At 35.4% G+C, this 23,553-nt stretch overlaps 2 protein-coding genes across 3 annotated transcripts in view; both read left to right on the top strand.

Moving 5' to 3' along the window:
* Positions 1-20,568, top strand: part of fbln1 (fibulin 1) — a 61,216-nt gene extending 40,648 nt beyond the window's left edge. Inside the window, exons 15-17 of one of the 2 annotated variants that reach the window (XM_079858948.1) lie at positions 3,467-3,612; positions 5,983-6,120; positions 19,427-20,568. In XM_079858948.1, coding sequence (XP_079715074.1) covers positions 3,467-3,612; positions 5,983-6,120; positions 19,427-19,566 — 424 coding nt within the window. In that variant the 3' untranslated portion in view covers positions 19,567-20,568. The remainder of the gene's footprint in view (positions 1-3,466; positions 3,613-5,982; positions 6,121-19,426) is intronic. The other variant, XM_079858949.1, reaches the window with a different exon arrangement.
* The window catches only part of avpr1aa (arginine vasopressin receptor 1Aa), a 675,329-nt gene that overhangs the window by 223,359 nt on the left and 428,417 nt on the right, over positions 1-23,553 (top strand). The window lies entirely within an intron of this gene.

Genomic DNA, 23,553 nt, shown 5'->3' with positions numbered 1-23,553 from the left:
AAACACGTAATGCGCATGTGCACGCCGTCAGCGTTTTCACATATTAGCATTTTTGAAGTTTACGCGGATATCAAGATGAAGTGCCGCCAAACAGTTGTCGTGCAAATGAACGGCCAGAACACATTTAAGGTTTTCTGTGAGAACGGTGTCGTGTTAGCGGCCCCTAAGTTAATAACTAATGATCTTTGTGACGGAAGTGAATCAATCATAACTAACTTTAGTTGGACAATAACTTTATTCTAGAGCTGATGTAAAGCCTAAACACTCTCTGTTACTGTAACTTCATATTATCACTGTAAAGCTGCTTTGAAACAATCTATACTGTTAAAAGCGATATATAAATGAAGCTGACTTGACATGAAATGAAAATTAACATTTCTTTCTTTTATTTATGAAATATTGCAGTGTTTATATTGCAGTGTTTATTTACGGAAGAGGATTAGGGCCAAGCAATAATAATAATTAAAAAAAAAACATCTTGAGATAAAAGTCATTATAATGCAAGATTAAACTCATTAAATTTCGAGAATAAAGTCGTTGTGTTTCGAGAAAAAAACTAGTTATATTTCGAGAGAAAAAAAAGTTGAAATATAATGTTGAGAATAAACTCATTCAATTTCGAGAATAAAGTCGTTGTGTTTCGAAAAAAAAAATCATTAAATTTCAAGAGAAAAAAAGTCGAAATAAAATGTTGAGAATAAACTCATTCAATTTCGAGAATAAAGTCGTTGTGTTTCGATAAAGAAAAACTTGTTAAATTTCGAGAGAAAAAAAGTCGAAATACAATGTTGAGAATAAACCCATTAAATTTCGAGAATAAAGTTGTTGTGTTTCGATAAAAAAACTCGTTAAATTTAGAGAGAAAAAAAGTCGGAATAAAATGTTGAGAATAAACTCATTAAATTTCGAGAATAAAGTTGTTGTGTTTCGATAAAAAAACTCGTTAAATTTCGAGAGAAAAAAAGTCGGAATAAAATGTTGAGAATAAACTCATTAAATTTCGAGAATAAAGTCGTTGTGCTTTGATAAAAAAAAAAACTCGTTAAATTTCGAGAGAAAAAAGTCAGAATAAAATGTTGAGAATATGGATGGAGGGTGAAACGAATCACGGCACGGCTGCAAAAACGATGCACACTTCACTAGAGCTGTTCACTTTAAAGTCACTATGAAATTAAAATGTACATTTCTTTCTTTTTTTTATGGAATATTCCAGTGTTTATTATAAATGATTCATCTGTGCACATATTTCTATTTATGTATACATGTGCCTTGTAATTCTTAATCAATGCAGCGACATCTCTGATGATGAGGGCGGGGCAACCTGTCACTCACGTGAGATCCACCAATATCAAACCACAACCATCCAATCAATTCCTCACGGACAAAATCAAGCCCCGCCCACATTTGTTCTTGTTTGAGAAGCCATTTTACTTGGATATACGTCACAATAGGGAAGAAAATACTATCAAAACTTTGAGATGCACTAATATTAAAATATCGATCAAGTTATGGCCAATGACTGATAAATGGCAGATTAAAAATTTAAGTTTTTCAACATTTTGTCTAAACTTAAAACCCAAAAATGATTACTATTTAATTATAAAATATATTCTGTCGAAATACAATAGTAATTTTAGTGTTTTATTTAGACAAAATCACAACACTTAAATTTTGTATTCAAATTATTAATTATATAATATTTAGTTTAAACAAATAAAAATAATTTGTAATTTTTTTAGACAAAATATTACAAAAGTTTAATATTTGCAATTGTTTTAAATGTTCAAAATGAATCGTGACTTTACAAAATCAGAATGTACACGATGAATAATCGTTTTGAGATTTGCTCAAAATCGTATTTAAATTATTAGTTTCTTTAATAATGTATAGCTTTATAGACTTTAAGTGAACAATTGATGATGGTAGTACAGTATCTAAATAGGTGGAAACGAGCATGCACGATTAAATATATAGTCAATACTGACCAATACAAAATGCAATGAGATTTAACAATTTAATCTAATTGCTGCCAAGGAGAAACAATTAACAAGATCTCATTAGTGATCCAAGGTCAGCTCTTGATTACGCAGCGAACTTCCCAAACGCAGCTTCAAATAAACTCAAAGTTCAGGATAAACAGCTCCCTCTTATTTTTCCTATTAAAAGATAGATGACATATAGATGGATAAAATGTTAATAAATTTAAATTCCACATGAGATTTTGGGATGCCGGACTGGGAATGCTCTGCTAAACCAAACATTTTTTTGGAAAAAGTTTTATATCAATGTCACAACTTAAAAAAAAAGCATTGAAAAACCATGAGTGGCTAACAGGAAACTCGACCACCAATTCTCCTGTGGTGTGATTTTTGGCCTCTCCTCGTTCTCTGTTCTGATTTTTTACCCCCCAAATCCTGATTGTTTGTGTTATGAGCTCCATATTAAGAATGGCCAGTGTGTTTGTGCAAATAATATTTATGTAGTAAAGGTTTCGCCCGCCCGCTGGGTGCTTGGTTCTGTGGTGGGTTCTGCTGGACGCCGTCCACTTGTTGGAGAGCTTCAACTGGGAAGAAAGATTATTTTACCCAGTCATCACCAGAGATCACGGCCTGTTTGCTCAAGTCATCTCACAATGGGCTCTACTGTGTCTGGAGCGCTTTAGCAGTTTAGCATGTCGTCATCGACAGGGAAACCGAATCCTGCATCATTAATATGTATTGCTCTGGTAGATCCCAGAAGACACTAGCCACGTTTCCATTACCCTTTAAATTGCGCAAATTGAATTTGCGAATTGAAAATACGCCCAATTGCGCAAAAAACTCCCATATATCGCAAAAACGTTTTTACGCTCGCATGAGGTGGTTTTTCAGGCATTTCGAAAAAGGAATATTTCGCAAAACTGCAATGAAATGCCACAATTTATCAAGACCTTGAAGCAGAAATGAGGGAGAAACACCTCATATGAGCCGCTCACAAGTATAAGGGGTTTTCCTTGCCATTAATGCTTGGATACACGCTTACGTCTCCTTCCATTAACAATAATGGCTAGTGTAATGGCTGCGATATAAACATACCAACATCCGCTGCAATGATTTTGGCGAGAGAAAAAAATGAAGAAAAGAAAAAGATGTTTAGTCGCATATAGTAACATCGGTTAATGGCAACGCCGTCATTTCGCAATCGTTTTTTAGCGAAATTTAGAAAATATATCGCAACAGTTTTGCGCAAATCTGTAAACACGGCTACTAACATATAGCTCAGGTCAAAGGTCAGATGGTTGTGTTGTCTTCCTGTTTGAATGATTTTGATACTTGATTTTTATCTCCATTTCTGTATTTTTTTCTACTCCTTTTCCCTTTATTTTATTTTTATTGATTTATTTTATTTTATTGTAAAGCATTGTGGATCAACTACGGTTATGTTAAACTTGTGCTCTATAAATAAAACTTGGCTTGACCTCCTCCAGCAGGTCGAGGGTGGATCGTGCAGATTTTATACGGTGTGTGAAGTCCTGCCAGCCCAATGACATCTCCTGTGTGCTCGACCCCATCTTGTCCACTTCACACACGGCCATCTCGCTTCCCACCTTCAGAGAATTCAACAAACCAGAAGGTACCAGCCATGAAAATTAATTAGATCATTTTTGTTGTTGAAATTATTCAATCCAAAACAAATATTAGCATTTATTTTATTTTATTTTTAGACAAAATATTGTATAATTTTAATCTAAAATGTTATTATTAAAATCTAGTTGGTTAAACTATTAATAATATTTATAGCGAACTTGAGAGCTGAAAAAGGTTGTGCACCATTCAGAACAGATTTACGGATATATTGCAGTTCGATTCCCGAATTTAATGTTGAATTGACGTAGCAAACAAGATCAGGACTGCAATTAAAATGTGTCTATGATATAAGCAGAATTAAAATGAACTGGAAGTCGAGAGAAAATAAAGTTTTGCAATTGCGTAACTAAGTTTGTCAAGACAAACTTTAAATGTCTGAAAGTTTTGAAAACAACTCGACAGAACGACAGACAGGGATAACGATAGATAGAACAAACGAATGCTAGGTAGAACGAACGTAAGGTAGAACGAACAGACAAATGAACGATAAAACGAACAAACAAATGAATGATAGAACAAATGAACGATAGAACGAACCAACAAACAAACGATAGAATGAACTAACAAATGAACGATAGAACGAACAATAGATAGAACGATAGAATGAACAAACGAATGCTAGGTAGAGCAAACGAACGAATTATAGGTAGAACGAATGGACAAATGAACGATAGAACAAACAAACAAATGAACGATAGAACAAATGAACGATAGAACGAACCAACAAACAAACGATATAATGAACTAACAAACAAACAATAGATAAAACGATAGAATGAACAAACGAATGCTAGGTAGAGCAAACGAATGAATTATAGGTAGAACGAACGGACAAATGAACGTTAGAACAAACAAATGAATGATAGAACAAATGAACGATAGAACGAACCAACAAACAAACAATAGAATGAACTAACAAACAAACAATAGATAAAACGATAGAATGAACAAACGAATGCTAGGTAGAGCAAACGAACGAAGTATAGGTAGAACGAATGGACAAATGAACGATAGAACAAACAAACAAATGAACGATAGAACAAATGAACGATAGAACGAACCAACAAACAAACGTTAGAATGAACTAACAAATGAACGATAGAACGAACAATAGATAGAACGATAGAATGAACAAACAAATGCTAGGTAGAGCAAACGAACAAATTATAGGTAGAACGAACGGACAAATGAACGATAGAATGAACTAACAAATGAACGATAGAACGAACAATAGATAGAACGATAGAATGAACAAACGAATGCTAGGTAGAGCAAACGAACAAATTATAGGTAGAACGAACGGACAAATGAACGATAGAATGAACAAACAAATGAACGATAGAACAAATGAACGATAGAACGAACCAACAAACAAAAAATAGAATGAACTAACAAACAAACAATAGATAAAACGATAGAATGAACAAACAAATGCTAGGTAGAGCAAACGAACGAATTATAGGTAGAACGAATGGACAAATGAACGATAGAACAAACAAACAAATGAACGATAGAACAAATGAACGATAGAACGAACCAACAAACAAACGTTAGAATGAACTAACAAATGAACGATAGAACGAACAATAGATAGAACGATAGAATGAACAAACAAATGCTAGGTAGAGCAAACGAACAAATTATAGGTAGAACGAACGGACAAATGAATGATAGAATGAACAAACAAATGAACGATAGAACAAATGAACGATAGAACGAACCAACAAACAAAAAATAGAATGAACTAACAAATGAACGATAGAACGAACAATAGATAGAACGATAGAATGAACAAATGAATGCTAGGTAGAGCAAACGAACAAATTATAGGTAGAACGAACGGACAAATGAACGATAGAACAAATGAACGATAGAACGAACCAACAAACAAATGACAGAATGAATTAACAAATGAACGATAGAACAAACAATAGACGATACGATAGAATGATGAATAGATAAACCGGCTTAACGAATGATAAACAACGACTGAACAAACGATAGATAGAACGATATAGACAGACAAAATGATAGATAGACAGACAGAATGAAAGATAGGCAGATAGAATGACATAACGATAGCCAATTCTTCAATTCTGAACACATCAACAGCACCACACTCTAAAAAAAGATTTTTCGAGGTTGTAAATAAAACAAAGATGATTTTTTTTACAAGAAAATACTATTTCAGTTTTTCAACTTCAAAATTTCCACATGTAATTCAATGTGTTACTTGCCGTTTCTTTGCAATTGTTTGTGAAATTTACCAGCAATTTCTGAGTGAAAATTGTTTCTAAATCAAATTTTAGAGACACGAGTGTCTTCTACTAAAAAAAACGATGTTTTTCCCCGCCAGAAATCGTTTTCCTGCGATCCTCGACACCTTCTCCCATTCCTCACATGGACACCCCGGAAATCGTCTACGACATCCTGGAAGGAAACGTCCAGAACTCCTTCGACATCATCAAGCGTCTGGATCACGGGATGATCGTGGGTGAGTGTCACTGTGGCATGTGACTAACAATGCCAGCGGACCACAGACCGAGCCTTGAGGCATTCCTGTCTGGAAATCACATTTGCATCAAGTGGTTTTCTGACCTAATTTCCCATTACGAAAGATTCTCTTGCTTTTTTTTAGTTCTTTAAACAAACCAAATGCATATGTGTATCTTTGCGGGAGGAGAGGGGGAAGCATGAATCTACACGGAGAGGCTTATTCAATCTAACTCGTTCCGACAGTGTGATTCCTATCTGATGATAGGCCTGAAGAGTCGACGGCATCATTTGTGGCCGTTTGAAGACGCTCATCCATGTGTTGTTCATCCCGAGCCCATGTTTTTCCTTCGCTATAAGCATGTGGCCTTGTTTCCCACTTTTGTGGCTCGACCGACTTTAATGTGTTCTCTGTCTACTCACTGTTTTTCCAGGACACTTTGAAAAGCTCACAAAGAGGTTTTTTGGTGTCCAGACGGTTATTGTTGGTGTGCTTTCACACAAAGGTTATTGGGAAGGGCAACCATTCTGAGTTTATAGAAATGTGGGTGAGACTGATGAGAAACATACTCTTTTGACAACCCTTGAAGCAATATTAAAATGAAATTCATTCATAGATTATATAAGATGGAGTGAAATGTTTAAAACGTTCCATGAAATCAGCGGCTATGAACTTTGAAACTAATTAAAGTCGAGACAAGTTACTTTATTGCCATTCAACCATGCATTTTCATGAAAAAAATTGTTTGTTTTTCAACAAAAGTTTTGAACTTGACAGAACGACAGACAAGGATAACGATAGATAGAACGTACAAACGAATGAACGATATAGATAAACAGTAGAACGATAGGTAAAATGAACAAACAAATGATAAGCAGAACAAACGTTGAGACTGATGAGAAACATACTCTTTTGACAACGCTTGAAGCAATATTAAAATTAAATTCATTCATAGATTATATAAGATGTAAGAGTAAAATGTCTAAAACGTTCAATGAAATCAGCAGCTATGAACTTTGAAACTAATTAAAGTCAAGACAAGTTATTTTATTGCCATTCAACCATGCATTTTCATGAAAAAAATGTTTTTTTTTTTTTTCCCAGGACTTGATGTCTCTGGTTTGTGCTTTCATAATACAACAGACTCTACAATATTTACAACGTTTAGCATGCCTTGCACCATCAAATCAGATTAAAATTTTAATGTGGTTGATCAATCACTTTTATACTTCCAGAACCCTATTGCTTACAAGTCTGGTGCAAAAGATCATTGCATTCATTGTAATATATATATATATATATATATAAATCTAGTTTTTGTTTGTTTTCAAGCAAAAATCTTTATTTAATTTCCTACACAATGGCGCCTGAACATGAAAGATCAGTGTGACTGAGATGAAACGCACTATAATGAAACCCTGAAGAGTGTAATTGGCCGTCTTTTGTGTGCCAAGACGTCATGGGTAGTTTCCCCTCCTAGCCGAGAGAATAGACTTCCTAAATCACCATAACACAAAAGAGCCACAAACAACTGGCACCGATGCCGACGGCAGACACTCGTGGTCGTGTGGATTCCTGACGTCATGACGTCTGTATGTGTGTGTTTGTCTGGCCTGGTTCGAGTGGGTACCACATGAAAGCGTTTCCTAAACTAAAATGCAAAGAGCCACCTCTTTCTGAACGCGCCGTTCTAACGGTCCTCTCGTATCGTGACCAGAAGATCCTTAAATTAAACTGGACCTAGAGATGGACGTGGCATGAGTCAGTGTAGGAGAACAGCTGGTGTGGATAAATCAGGGATTTATCAGCTCCGTCCCGTTTCCCTCGGGCTTTGGATTACAATCAAGGAGCTTGATGTGATTTATGAGACATGTCACTGTTAAAACAATATTTGTTGATACTGTGGTGTGTTGTATGAATCTATTAACCTCAACTATTAACATGTGTCATCACAATCCATGGACTAAAAGCTTGTAGATATGATATAAGAAAGCAAGAATGCTTTCTCAAGAGGCAAGCTACTCATAGCGTACAAGTTTTGTAGGTGAAGTGTGCAATTTCTGCATCACTTTGATGACTAAAAAGAATCGTGTTTCCATTTCCGTTCAAATTGCGCAAATTGAAATTGTGAATTGAAAATACGCCCCCAACGCGTCAATTTTGCAAAAACTCTCGAATATGGCAAAAAAATGTGTTTTACGCTCGCATGAATTTCAGGCAATTCTGAAAAGGAATATTTTGCAAAACTGCAATGGAAACTGTTTGTTTTTTGCATTTACAGGTCACCTGACGTACGTAAAAGTCAATCATTCTTTTAAGATGAAGCGATGTGTTTGGACAGAAGACGAGACTGAGTTCTTTATTAAATTCATAAAAGACAAAAGTATCACTGGAATACTGGATTCTAAATGCCACAATTTATCAAGAGCTTGAAGCAGAAATGAGGGAGAAACACCCAGAAACTCCTCATATGAGCTGCTCACAAGTATAAAGGGCTTTCCTTGCCATTAAAGGGATAGTTCACTTTGAAATTAAATTTTGGTATGTTTTAGCTTACCTCAAGGGCATCCAAGATGTAGGTGTCTTTTTTTCCGCCGTAGTTTCAATTTTGATATTTTTAGGTCAAACCATTCTTGTCTGACAGTCATATAATGCAGGTCTGTGGACACTGTCTCAAAGAGCATGCACAGAGTCCAAATTAAACAATTCCCCATCGTAAGTACACATTGATGGCCTAAGACACGAAACGAGCGGTTTGTGTGAGAAAACGAACAGTATTTATATAGTTTTTACCTCTTATAACACCACCACGTCCAAGTGATCTGAGGGCGCGGGCGCGTCCTGCTGTGTGACGTGTGCGCAGACTGGTGCATAGATATATATACACTAGATGTCACCTTGTCTACGGCAGTTCATTGGAACGAATGTCTTTAATGTGACATCTAGTGTATATATATCTATGCACCAGTCTGCGCACACGTCACACAGCAGGATGTGCCCGCGCCCTCAGATCTCTTGGACGTGGCTGTGTATAAGAGGTAAAAACGATATAAATACTGTTCGTTTTCTCACACAAACCGCTCGTTTCGTGTCTTAGGCCATCAATGTGTACTTACGATGGGGAATTGTTTAATTTGGACGATGGGGAATTGTTTAATTTGGACTCTGTGCATGCTCTTTGAGACAGTGACCATAGACCTGCATTATAGGACTGACAGACAAGAACGGTTTGACCTAAAAATATCAAAATTGAAACTACGGCGGAAAAAAAGACACCTACATCTTGGATGCCCTTCAGGTAAGCTAAAACATACCAAAATTTAATTTCAAAGTGAACTATCCCTTTAATACTTGGATACACGCCTATGTCTCCGTTAAATGATCCATTGCAATGATTTTTGGAATGACTTATCACGAGAAAAAAACACGTTTTAGTCGCATAACATCAGTTTATGGAAACGCCGTCATTTCGCAATAGTTTTTTATCGACATTTAGAAAATATCGCAAAAGATTTGCACAAATCTGTAATGGAAACACAGCTAGTGACTGTTTCCAAGCAGTTTTCCACCACTTCTATTAGTCAAACACGCAGGCCTGCAAATTTACATGTATGCCTTTAGGAGACATTCAATTTTTTTTATGTTTTTAATGTACATTTTTGACTGAAATACAATACAATAATAATAAATTTCAGTTCAAATACAATACAATAATAATAATACTTTTTTATACAGTACAAAAATAAAATGTTTTTTTATATAACATTTATTCACTTTCATGCATTAAACCTTTAAGCGAGCAGCTTCAGAGATGAAGTTTGATTCAATAATCACACTAAACCACATCAGTTTTGATTTTATTTAAAGTCCACATTTAGTCAATCATTTTATCCCTTAAAACTCGTCTTTGATCACCAAAATTACATATTTAAATTTTTTTCCTTGAAAAAAATTTGTCATGCCTTAAAATATCTGGAATGTAACTCGACACCCTTGCCTCTTTTAGTATGCGCGGTTCTATGAATATGCAAATGAGCCCCGCCTCCACTCACTCGCTCAGCTCAGAGATCCACTGGTTGACGATCACACGTTGATCTGATTGGTTACAAGGGAGTTTGTGACGTCAGAAACACCAGCGATTTCAAAGCGTGTTTTTGAGACTGTCTTTGGTTCACTGCAGTTTTAAGGAGAAAATACTCAGCAATGCTGTCGACTTATGAATTTACACATGGTTTGTCTTAAAGCATATTAAAAACACCACATAGACATATAAACAACATTAAAACCTTGATTTTCTCCACTTTAAGTAGCTTATTTAACATTTAACAATTTCATAATCTTACTATTAAACCGATAAGTCAAAATAAATGCAGTGAGTTTCTTTACAGCTTCTTCAGGAAATTCCCAGTCATTGCTATTTGATTTGGACTGGGAATACCCAACACTGGGAGCGGTTTCTGTCATCCACACGTTTGTGCAGCAGTCACGAGTGTGTGAAAACACTGACGGCCTCAATCGCAACACAACCGTGTCTATGGTGACCGGCTCAAAGCATTAGCAGTGTTTGTTTTTAGCACAGCTCCAGGTAGGTTGACTCAAGGTGGTGCTCATCACTACAAAGTCAACATTTCAAGAACAGAAGAGAGTCTTTGAGCTGGATGGTCTGGGAAACACTCAATCGCTCATATTCATGTGTGATTTCCACAAGTTATTTGTGGCACTCAATGCATTACGGCTGCACAATATTGAAATAAAATCCATGTCATGATATGGCTTCGTGCAAATGTAAAATTAGCCAAGCTTGCAATTTAATTCAAGTTTGAGCGAAGCGCGTCATTTTAAGCACTTGAAGTTCATAGGGGTGTAACAATACATCATGTCACAATATATCGCAATACAAAAACGCAACAATATGTATCATGGATAGAGACAATATGGTCTATAATTCACCCAAAATAAAAATTACTGTGTGATTAAAAAAAATCAAGTTTTCAGAGTTTTAGTGTCAGTACTACATTAAACTGCTATATATTATGTTGAGTATAATGTATAATAATGCAATGGGGGAATATTTGTGGGTCCTGATAATGCCAAATGTCTTAAGTTAGTAAAAAGTGGCCTACATTATTTTAAATATATCTAGTCAGTGAAAGAGCGCAAGCATATTCGTCTAAAATAATTCTGTATTTTCAGCTTCAGAATCATGAATATTGTTATTCTGGTGTCTCTATTGTCCTGTGCGCTGGGTTTATCAGCACCAAGTCCAAGCCTATTAATTTACACACACAATGTAAAACCAATTTATTTTTTAATCAACAGTACATTTTTTATTAACCTTTTATCATGTCTTGGAGTATCGCTATAATATCGTATCGTGAGTTCAGTATCGTGATATGTATCGAATCGTGACTTGTGGGTATTGTTACACCCGTACAATATATATATATATTTATTTTTTCGCTTTGCATCGCTTTGTATCAATATTGTGGAAATCATTAAGTTCTAGTGACCAAAAAAAAAAAAAAAATTATATATATATATAGTAGTAAAAAAAAAAAAAAAAAAAAAAAATTAATAATAATAAAAAAAAAAATCACACAATGTAATTTTCTTCCCAACAATGCAACTCAATGCACGTGTGTGTGTGTGTGTGTGTGTGTGTGTGTGTGTGTGTGTGGTCCGAGCGGCGGTACAGTCTGCTGCATCAACGCTCTTCGCTGAGGATGAATCCCTGGCCTCGGACATGATGACGTGTGGATCTCTGAAATGCAGAGTATCCCGGACTACCACGAGCATGGGGAATGGGAGCGAGCGGTGGGAAATCAAACGCCGTGGCATCTTCCCTTCAGCGGCTCTCAGTTTGGCTCCACCTCGGCCCAGATTAAAAAAGCCAGTATAAAAATTCCAGTCGGTGGAAACATCTGGTAGGGATATGCACCTGTGGTCAAGTGATGCAATATTTGAGCACAGGGAAGTTAACGCGACGGCAGAGACATGCTGTCTGTGATCAGGTATGTGACATTGGCTACGGCTACTGTCCTTCACACAGACCAGAGGAATTTTAGTGAAGAGTGTCAGAACTGTAGACGAGGATTCGCTTTGCATTAGCCGATAACTTGCGTGTATAGCTTCACCAACCAGAGAAAGCTACTTTGAGACTGAAACACTTGTGTGTGTGTGTGTGTGTGTGCAGCATCCGATTCATATCAGTGAATCAATTCATTTAGTCGGTTCACGTAAATGCTCATTTAAATTAATTCTAGGCAACTTTTGGTAACACTTTATTTTACAGTGTCCTTGTTACATGTACTTACCATAGTAATAACAGTAAATTATGCATAATTACATGCAACTAACCCTCAACCAAACCCTAATCCTACTCTACCCCTATAGTAAGTACATGTTGTTAATTAATATTACACAATACTTACATATATAATTACACTGTAACAATGGCACCTTAAAATAAAAGTGCAACCCAACTTTTTTCAGTGAAAACTAAATTAATTTTTGTGATAAATGCTAAATTAGGCAGTGATGAACAGTATTATGTAAATATAAAGCCACAAAAAAGAAAATGTGGTAACACTTTACAATAAGGTTCATTAGTTAACATGAACTAAGATGAACAATACTTCTTCAGCATTTATTAATCTTCTTAGTTAATATTAATTTCAACATTTACCAATACATTATTAAATCAAAGGTTGTATTTGTTAACATTAGTTAATGCACTGTGAACTAACATTAAAAAATATTAATAAATACTGTAACAGATGTATTGCTCATGGTTAGTCCATGTTAGTTAATACATTAAGTAATGTTAACTAATGAACCTTATTGTAAAGTGTTACCGAAAATGTAAATGCACTGACATTAATCAGTGAAAAGCGATTAATTTACTGAACTGTCTGAATGAACTGATTCACTGACTCATTTGGACCGTTTTAGGGGTCTGCACAGAAAATATGACTACATTTTGTTTTTAACCTGGTATATAATCCATTTCACCTGCTTACGTCCGAGGAAAGGTCTTCATTGTGCTTTTTATCTAATTCTGAAAGCACAGAATAACAGCAGGACGTTTAACGCACCACATGCTGAATAACAACACATCAGAGAATGAATCACAAAATGGCACAGCATTAGCCACACAATGAGCCGGACCAAACCCACGAAGGCTCTTCAGTTGAGGGATTACCACTGAAAATTAAACCATTTTCTGTCTACTGTGGTGGTCTGCAGCCCCCACAGACACTTTTCACTCACCGACGGAGCTCGGCCAGGGACCCGGTCATCCATCAAGACTGATTCATCTCCCGCACTGACGGATCCAAGGGCGGCGGCCGCAAGGAGGCCAGGAGACTTTACAGCAGAAGTTATATAAGAGATTTCTAATCATTTAAAGTCAACATGAAACAGCATTCACACCCCATGTTGCTTCCGTGATGTGATGTATTCTGAGAAGAAGAAAAAAGAGCTAGGGCTGGGCAACGATTAATCGCTATTAATTGCATCCAAAATAAAGTTTGTGTTTACATAATATAAGTGTGTGTATGTATAAATATACAGTATATACATGCAAATATTTCTTAAATATATACATGTATATGTGTGTATTTATATACACAAAATAATTATACACAGTACATACACATATATTATGTAAAAACAAAATTTTATTTTGGATGCGATTAATCACAATTAATCGTTGCCCAGCCCCAAAAAACGCATCTGAACTGATAGAGTTGTGTTTGCAGGATTGTGTCAAACTGTAATAGATTAGTAGAACATTAGCAGGACATTTTCAAAATACATAAACATTAATAATTTAAAATATGCGAGTAAAACTTTAAAAGCGCACTAGCCTACTAAGACCTGTAGGTGGCAGTCTTGAGTACCTCATAATGACATGTGCTTAACTACATTATACATTATTCATGTTCATTACTGATAGATCACTAGTCTGAAATCGAATACTTCCATACTATACAGTGTGCGAAAAAATAATGCGAAAAAAGTAGCATGTCTGAGGATTTATGAATGGAAGTGAAGCGACTCAACTGATGCTGGTAGGTCACGTGACAGTAACAATATGGTGGATGTAGTACGTCTGAACTTCATGCATACTACCCATATTCATACTATATAGAGCGCACTTTTTTTAACTATCACAAAGTAAATTCAAATTCAAATGTAGTACGTGATTTAGGACGCTGCATTAGGGCTGTGTTTAACATCATGTTTAGATATACACTCGCACTTGCCCTTAGGGGAACCCCGCCGCCATTTTGAAGTGTATTCAACTTTGTCAAGTGGACAAAGTTTATAAAAGTTTATAGTTTGCATATAAACATTGCTGTCTACGGAAGCGAACAAAAATAGAGCAAATCCCCAATCCAACGATTGTAACGTTTACATCGTTACACCAGTAGGTGGCGACAAGTGACTGTTAAAAATTGTATGTCATTGAATCATTCATTAGAGAGATTCGTTCAAAAACGCGGATTCACCCAGTAATGAAACAAGTGGAGTATTTTTATGAGTGAGTCATTGAATCACTCACTCAACCCGATTATTTTAAATAGTTAAATTAATTAAACATTTTTAGTTTACATTTTGTCAGAAACTCCAGTGAATTACGTAATTTTGTTGTTGTTGTCTATTCAGAATCGTTAGACAATCGCTTTTTGAAACCAAAATAAAAAAACTTGTGATTCTTAATTTATTCAGAATCTATAGACCACAATGCAACACGACAGTGACGTCACAACCCTTGATTTTTACCTACAAGCGATCAAGAGCTTAAGGCGTTCAATTTAAACCCATTGCAAGGGTGCTTGGTCAACATAAGCAATGATGGCACTCGTGCAACTCACGAGACTTATCGAGGGAACGGCATAAAAAAAGTGGACTTAAACGGACCCCATGTCTGGGTTGCAAGTGCTTAAAATTCCCAGGCTAAATTCCCAGAATGCCCCACGACCACACTTGAGTTGAACTGAATAAACTGCACTTTAACTTTCAGCGATAGCAAATACAAGTGATCTGTTGTAAAACATGACAGTGTGGTCAAGTTTTCAATGGAGGTACGACTGGAACAAACATTCCAGCTTCAGTCCGACTAGTTGACCGCAATGATTCATTGCTAATTGAGCTTGAGACACCAAACCACACATGTGGCCTTTCAAAGAGAGCAAGTAAAAGTCATGTCCTCTCTCCAGTTGTTTAGGGCTGTTTGGATAACGCAGCCACGCTTCCCAACAGCCCTTGTGTGGTGCCGCGTTGGGGGTGAGCTTACCGTGAGATAAACCTTGGCATTTTGGGTATGTGGGCCGAATCCGTTGCCCTTTCCTGCATAACCCATCAACTAGCATGTCATTATCCAATACTGTGGTCGAGCAACTCATTCCTCGCATTTGTCCCTAGTGTTAAACCTGCCCATTTTGGATCCTGTCATGCATTTCCTCTCAGAGCTGGAGTGACCAGAAAACCAGAAATTGCACTGTTTACATGTAAACCTTCAATATCGCAACCCACGTAGCCATTGAGGATGACGAATGGCTGTTGGCATCGACTCGACTTTGTTTTGTGGCAAGTGTGTACGCAGCTAACGTGCATTTAACTAAAGCTATTTGCAGTCTTCTTGCTCTTTAATGGCATTTCGAAATGAGCGTGGGAACACATTTGCGCAGCTTCGTGGTTTGGAAACACATTCAGCATTTAGTTCTAAACAAAACAATGCATGGTGATTTCCTGAAACACTTCCTGAAACACTTTGTAAACTCCCTATAACTCGCAAAGTTGTTTGTGCATCGTTGCTTTCCGAAGTGCATCAGAACACAATTATAACACAACACAAGAACAAATTTCATTCTAAATGTTGTTGTCGAAGCATTTCACTTGAATATGCAAGACTTCCAATGCATTATCAGCTATAGGTGAATAACTCGGAAGAATAACCAAGTGCATTAAATGGTAACATTTTTCACACTACGCTACAAGCCAGTGCGCTTGTGATTAGGAAAAGCAACTAAAATAATGATATCAAATACCAGTTCGCAACATCAAGCAGCATAACATGCTTTTTGTACAGCTAAAATAACCACAAGCCATTCAACAATTTAAGTTACACATGGCCATACCCACACTTACATTAAAAATAAGTGTTCTTATACGGCCAGTTTTCTCTTTTGCAAGTGAGCAAGTGAGTTAGCAATATTCGGATCAATGGCACATACATTTGAAGGAAACTTTTGGTTTGGTATTGCCACAATAATGCAAGAACAGATATAAAATATGCACATTTGCATACATGCGAAGAGTTTTATTTAGGGCTGTCAAACTCCAAAATAAAAGTTTGTTTTTACATAATACATGTGTGTGTACGGTGTATAATTATTTTCTATATATAAATACACACACATGCATGTATATATTTAAGAAATATTTGCATGTATATACTGTGTATATATATATTTATATTATATATAATTTATATTATATATAAATATTTTATATATAAATAACACATTTTTCTTAAATATATATGCATGTGTGTGTATTTATATATAGAAAATAATTATACTCCATACACACACATATATTATGTAAACACAAACTTTTATTTTGGATGCGATTAATCGCGATTAATCGTTTGACAGCCCTAGTTTTATTATAGCTTAACCCTCTAGTGGTCATTTTAGATCAAAACATTTTATATTTTTAATAAAATAACATAAAAACTTCATCGGAATGGCATGAAACTTGTGGCACTTGCTATATGAACAAAAAATGTGGACATGATTAGAAAAGAAAAAATTACACTTGTGATCTTCGTGGTCAAAAATTGCCATTGCATAAAATGAATATAAAATGTTTTATAATGTCTAAATATATATCCAAACGCAAAACCTAAAAAAAGTAAGTAATTATATCTGAAAATACACTTATAAACAACTAGGGAATACAAATCCCTATATTTAAAAATAGGGCTATACAGGCATCTATAGTGGTTACAAAAACACTTTTTATTATTCTTTTTTATTATTATATTTGTATCACAATATTATTATATTGTATAATTTATGCATAATTTAGATGTGAATACTGAAAACAATATTCAAAATCAATCTGCCTGAATTAATTTGAATTTAAATATCTTTGCTCTATTTTTAACTCAAACACTGTATTAATTGAAAATAACGTGAAATATTCATATGTATTTACATAGAAATAAATGATGCATAATTTAGATGTTATTAAAATGATGCATTATGCAAAATTATGAATAGATAGATAGAGATGGATAGATTTCTGTATTTTTTGTCGTTCAACGTAAATCAGAGAGAAACAGAGACCAAAAAACAAAATGTGAATGTTAGCAAAAATGTTTTTTGTTAGATTGTTTAAGTTATGAAAATGTTATTTCGAAATGTTCTCTGAACATTCAAAACGTACAGTTTTAAAATGTTTTATTCTTGGTTATACGAACGTTAAGGGGAACATCCCATTTTATAATTTTGCATTATAACATTATGGAAACATTACTTTGAACAAGTAGGAACATTGAAAAAACCTTAAGGGAACGTTAAAATGTTTCAGAAAAAAAAAACGTTCCATGAATGATGTATAGATTATGTTTTTGTGCTAATGTTTTCAGAACATGATTAAAGACCAGATAACTTTCAACATTTTATTAATGTAACTGGAAGAATGTTTGTTCATAACTTTGTGAGAATCTTGCCAGATCATTAGGGAAGTTCTGTGAATGTTCCCAGTTAGCTGGAAACTTCCTAAAGCTCCGGCCTGAGACGGGCGCTGACAGCCTATATAAACAGCTTTCTGTCTCCTTCATTTATTCGCTTTTAGAAGATTTCTCAGGTTTTTCAGCGTTCTTGGCTCATTGGGTTGATCGGGTGCGGTTTGCCAGGCCTGTAACGGAGGATGTCTCGCGTCCTTTGGGAAAATCCTGTTGTCTTTGTTTCTGTAACAATGAACGTCGCATCCATCATCAGATGGAGCTTTCGTATACGCTGCTCCTTTGAGTCGCTCCATAATGGCCGTGAATTATTTTTATTTTTATAAACTTTGTGTCTGTTATGTTACCACCACTTATTAGAGGCCCAGACATAGTTATGACAATGTTTTGTCTCTAAAAATGACAAAAGATTCATAATTTTAAACTTCAGAGCATGCTTTAAAGCCACACATTAACTAAGGACAGACACAAGTACGCAAACGCAGATGTTAACACTTGGCCTACGCAGTGCATAGTTTAGTGTTTTTAGGTTACTGTACTAAAGTTCCTTTCAAACGTCTTTGCAGTCTGTTGCTGAAAGAGAAAAGACAACAGTTTATGCTAATGTTCCCTACAGAAAAACATCTTGTGTTGTTTTGTTGTTGTTGTGCAATTCGCATCTGCACTCACATACTTCCACTGTTCACGTTATGTTTGCATAGACACGGCAATTTGTAACTATTGTACGTTTTGGCGAGTCGGTGGCTAACTCGTATGAATTCGTACAATCTACTTAGGCCCCAGTGACAATTTAGGGGAGGATTTTCAAGTTTTTTTTTTTTTTTTAGCATTTAGCATCACAAGCAAATTTATATGAAATTGCCACCTCATAAAATAGCATTTTCTCCACTCAAATCCAACTTTTTTGAGGCAAAACCTCCAATGTATGGAAGCTTGTTTCTGCCATAAAAGTCAAATAAAAAAGGTAATTACTTCAGACTTTTTTTCTCACAATTGTGAGTTTATGCCTCACAATTCTGACATTTTTCTCAGAATTGCAAAATATGAACTAGCAGTTGCGAGAAAATTGAGAGTTGACATTTTCTCCTCAGAATTGGACTTTATATCTCGCATTTCTGACTTTTTTTTACCTCGCAATTGCAACACATTCTTAGAACCGTGAGTTTATATCTCGAATTTCTGACTTTTTTTTTCTTCCAACTGAGACTTTATTTTTTTAGAATTTAAGTTTAAATCTTGCAATTCAGACTTTTTTTTAAATTGCGAGACAATCTCACAATCCTGAAAAAAAACTGTAAAAAATTGTGATAAAAGTTGCAATTACCTTTTATTGCTTTATTCCGTGGCGGAAAACAAATATCTGAATGTATTATTTGTATGGAAGCTTAATTTATGTTATGAAAGTGACCTATAGTTTGGAAATGAAAATGTCAGATTCAATGTGATGTTTGCTATGCATGCTCTGAAAATCAGATGTTTGAAAATCATGTTTGTGTATTTGGAGCACATTTAGCTCATTCTCAGGTGATATGTTGTCGTCTACAGGTGTGGTCAGACAGGTGAAGCCGCTGGTTGGTCCTGTGAGCACCGTACTGAAGCTGGCCATGAACTACGTCACAAACGGGGTCGTGTCTCACCGGAACATCATCAACGTCCACATCTACGTGTCTGAGTTCTGGTTTTAAAAACATCGAATCATTTTAGGTGTCCATTTGTCACTATAGCACGAATCTTTCTACATGAATCACTCTACAACTGTTTCTTAACTTCTTTTCCAGTTTCAATATCTTCATATCACTAAGATAAATTCACCTTAAGATATTTTAAGATGTATTTTCATAGATTGCATCTTCAATATAAGCCTATTTTGTATTACTGAACTAGCAGATTTTGACATTTTATTTTCTAACTTGCTTACAATTAAAACAAGTGGGAAAAATCTGCCAGTGCAACCAGTAAGAAAAAAATACACATATTGATGATAAATCACCGACAATTCTCAATATGTTATGCAATGTTGCTTCTCAAGTCAATTCTAGATTAGATTTTTAGACATTTTAAGTGAAAATCTTTTTTTTTTTTTACTTTTTTGCAGTACAGTTATACTTAATTTAGCCAATTTAGGCAAACTAATTCCCACTTTAAAGAACAAGTCACCCAAAAGTAAAAATTCTGTCAATTACTCACCATTTACCATAATGTCGTCCACGATGTTTAGCAGGATCTTTGGAATGACACGAAGATGAGAATGAGTATTTTAATGTTTGGATGAACTATTCATTTTAATCCAATTAATTGTGCGAGATAATCTCTAAATGGACACCTAAAATGGCTAATTTTTTTTCCCCCAACTACACAAGTTTTTCACAAGGAACACGACACACTAGGCCAGACGAGAACATTGCATGATGGGAGCGCTGCCCTGCTTTAGACGCCACCATGCGTTCCGGTGGGAAGAAACATCATTTGCTGCTCTGATGCTTTTAATTGTAGAATGTAAAAGCATGTTTTCACTTATTCCCTAATGGTTGACTTTGAAGGCGTTGTTTGAAGTTGATGCAAGCTCATCCAGACAAATGAATACGGAGTTGACGACTCGACACTGATTGTACGCTTGTGTAGACACACTTTGCATTGCTAATGTTTTGTATGTATCACCGACTGTGTCATTAAAATCAATTTTTAGATTTCTACTTCTATTTTTGTAAATGTCTAGAATTGAGTGAACAGCCACTCACTCAGGACACCAAAAAATGTAAACACATTTCATAACAATTAAAAAGGGGCAAAGTTAAAATAAATGTATTCACACACACAAAATATATATATATACCTCTGAATGAGTTCACGTAGTGTAACAGCGCAGCGCTTCTGGGTGGTACGTCAGAACGTAGGCTCACTATTGGCCGACGCTGGTCATGTGTGTGATGCTGGCCAATAGTGAGCCTCCGTTCTGACGTATATTCTCGTCGCTTGATAAACTTAAGGTTGAGCCACTGTAGTCACTCTGACTATTTTAAACATTGTCTTTACTAACTTTCTGGACCGGCAAGTTTCAATAACAGAGAAGCCTATGGAGGAGTGAGACAGCTCTCAGATTTAATCACAAATATCTTAATTTGTGTTGTGAAGATGAACGAAAGTCTTACGGGGTTGAACAACATGAGGGAGAGTAATTACTGACAGAATTTACATTTTTGGGTGAACTAACCCTTTAACCCTAAGAGGTCGGGTAATGAAGAAAATAACTTAAAATATTACTTAATTTTTTTGTGAAATACATCATTCGAAACTGTAAAGGGTCTATTTTTATTTGCACACTCTAACAATAACAACAAAACTTTGTGCTTTTGTAAAATAGAGAAAACCAAACAGGGTGCGCTTTCTGCCGTCTCAATCTCTGTGAACTTCCTTCTGAAACGCGTCACAAAAATGAACCGAAACTCAGCAAACACTTGCCACAGACATGAGAGATGAGAGCTTGAAGTGTCTGCTTTTAAAGGTTAGCATAACATTACTGAAAACGTTCTCTGAACTTAATTTATCGACTTTATTATCAACATCTAATTCAAAGAAATCTAGTCTACAACACAAATAACATTTGAAAACGGTTCATTTGCATCATCACAAAGGTTATGTACAAAACTCTATATGTGCTTTTCTAATGCTTTATTAAAATATATAAACCTTCCCTGAAAGAAATTAATACTTTTATTCAGCAAGGAAAAATTAAATTGATCAAAAGTGACAGTACATGCATTTATAATGTCACAAAAGACTTCTAGTTCTAATAAAAGCTGTATATGTAGGTAATATTGCAGTTTAACACTATGCAATGTTATATTACGTGTTGTGTTATAAATGCATTGATGCATAGAAATGAAAACGGGTTAATTTTTATTTTATTTTTTTAAATACAGTATTTTACTTGCTTTACTTCAAAGCTACGACCGCTATGACCTTTTACTTGAAAAATCACTCTTATAAGTCATTAAAGAAACAATAAATTCAGAATACTGAGATGTATTCAGTTTCACCAAGGCTGAAAAATATTGAGATATTATTTTTCATCTGCCAGGCCTATAATAGATTATTAGTTTGTACTGGAATACATTTTTAGAGTAACCTTCCCATCTCCGGGTAAAATATGCGGGGGAAAAAAGCGCGTACAGAATTAGGTGCCCTGGTAAAAATGAGTAATTCAATTATTTCACGAGCTTATAATTTGACCATAATTTGCTAGGTTTGATTCAGATCATTAGTAAATCAAACTTTCCATGTAACTTGGCTAAGGCGACTGCAGAAATGAAAGGCCGATGGTTTTTGCGTCCTGGTCAAATGAAGACCTAAACGCATGCCAGCAACATTCCCACAATCCTCTTGTTCGACTCGCTCCAGTCATGCCATGCATTGATAGATCGGACTAAGTGCTGTTGGTTCTCAGCAATGGAAACTCGGAGGGACATGGAGCCGTTTATGACCACAACCCTTTTAACGCGCGGCCACTGAACCAAGACTGTCTTTCCTCAACGTCAGGGGACGTGAAGCTCATTTCAGCAGATGGAGAGACGAGTCTCCGCTTTACGAAGACAATGGGACAGTGAGGGAATCATTTATCATGGTTTAACGTTCCTCTTCTGTGTGTAGACTGAGGTTTACCCCTGCGACGTCACAATAGCAGCTCTGAAGACTGAAAGTCAGTCAGTGTGACGGAGGGAAAACGAGACAAGCGACAAAAACATTATACGACAAAGAAAAGCACAGCATAAATTATTTACCAGACTTCCAGAGCCGCGTTATACGTTCATGCATAAAAGACCATCCCGGATGAGCTCAGTGAAAAAACAAAACACCCAAGATGATGCAAAAGGTAAAAGAAAGGAAGAAATTATGAATATATACTTGTGTTACTTGACAAGTTAGGTTCACAGAAAGTTTTCAGAAATGTTGTGTTAACCTTTTAAGTAGGCTTTGAAAACGGGACATTTATCCCATCATTTTAGAATATGAATTCAATGAAGATGATGCTTACAAATTTATGTTGAAGTCATTATACTATATTTCATTTAAGCAAAAAAAAAAGTGCAAAAAAGATGGAGGCCATCTAAGACCAGCAAACCAGTTTAGACTGGTTTCAGAAGTTATTTTCAATAATGTAAGGTTGCAAAACCTAGTGAACTGCCTTTTATTTTCTTGAATACCCAATATTTCAGAAATGTGTCATCACAGCAGTGACGTCGTGAACCACATTCGATGCGCTGTGTTTATTTCCAGTGAGCAATCGTGTAACTGTTGAGTTTCAGTGTGAGTGACGTACTAGTATTTAGACATGCATGTAAATTTGTGCATTAGCATACAGTTTTTTTTTTTTTTTTAAGCAAATCATTTTCGTTGGACATAATGAGAGTTTTAAATAAACTCACATATACACTATTGTTCAAAAGTTTGGGATCAGAAGGTCTTTTTTTTCTTTTTTACAGAAATGAATGCTTTTATTAAGCAAGGATGCATTAAATTGATCAAAAGTTACAGTAAATGCATGTATCTCTCTCTAAATGCTGTTCTTTTGAAACTTTTATTCATGAAAGAATCTAAAAAATATTCCGCATCACAATTGTTTTCAACATTGATAATGATCAGAAATGTTTCTTGAGCAGCAAATCATCATATTA

The sequence above is a fragment of the Squalius cephalus genome (assembly GCF_949319135.1).
Source record: "Squalius cephalus genome assembly, chromosome: 23".
NCBI lineage: Eukaryota > Metazoa > Chordata > Actinopteri > Cypriniformes > Leuciscidae > Squalius > Squalius cephalus.
Note: the sequence above shows the minus strand (reverse complement) of the source record. Positions and strands in the feature narration are given on the sequence as shown.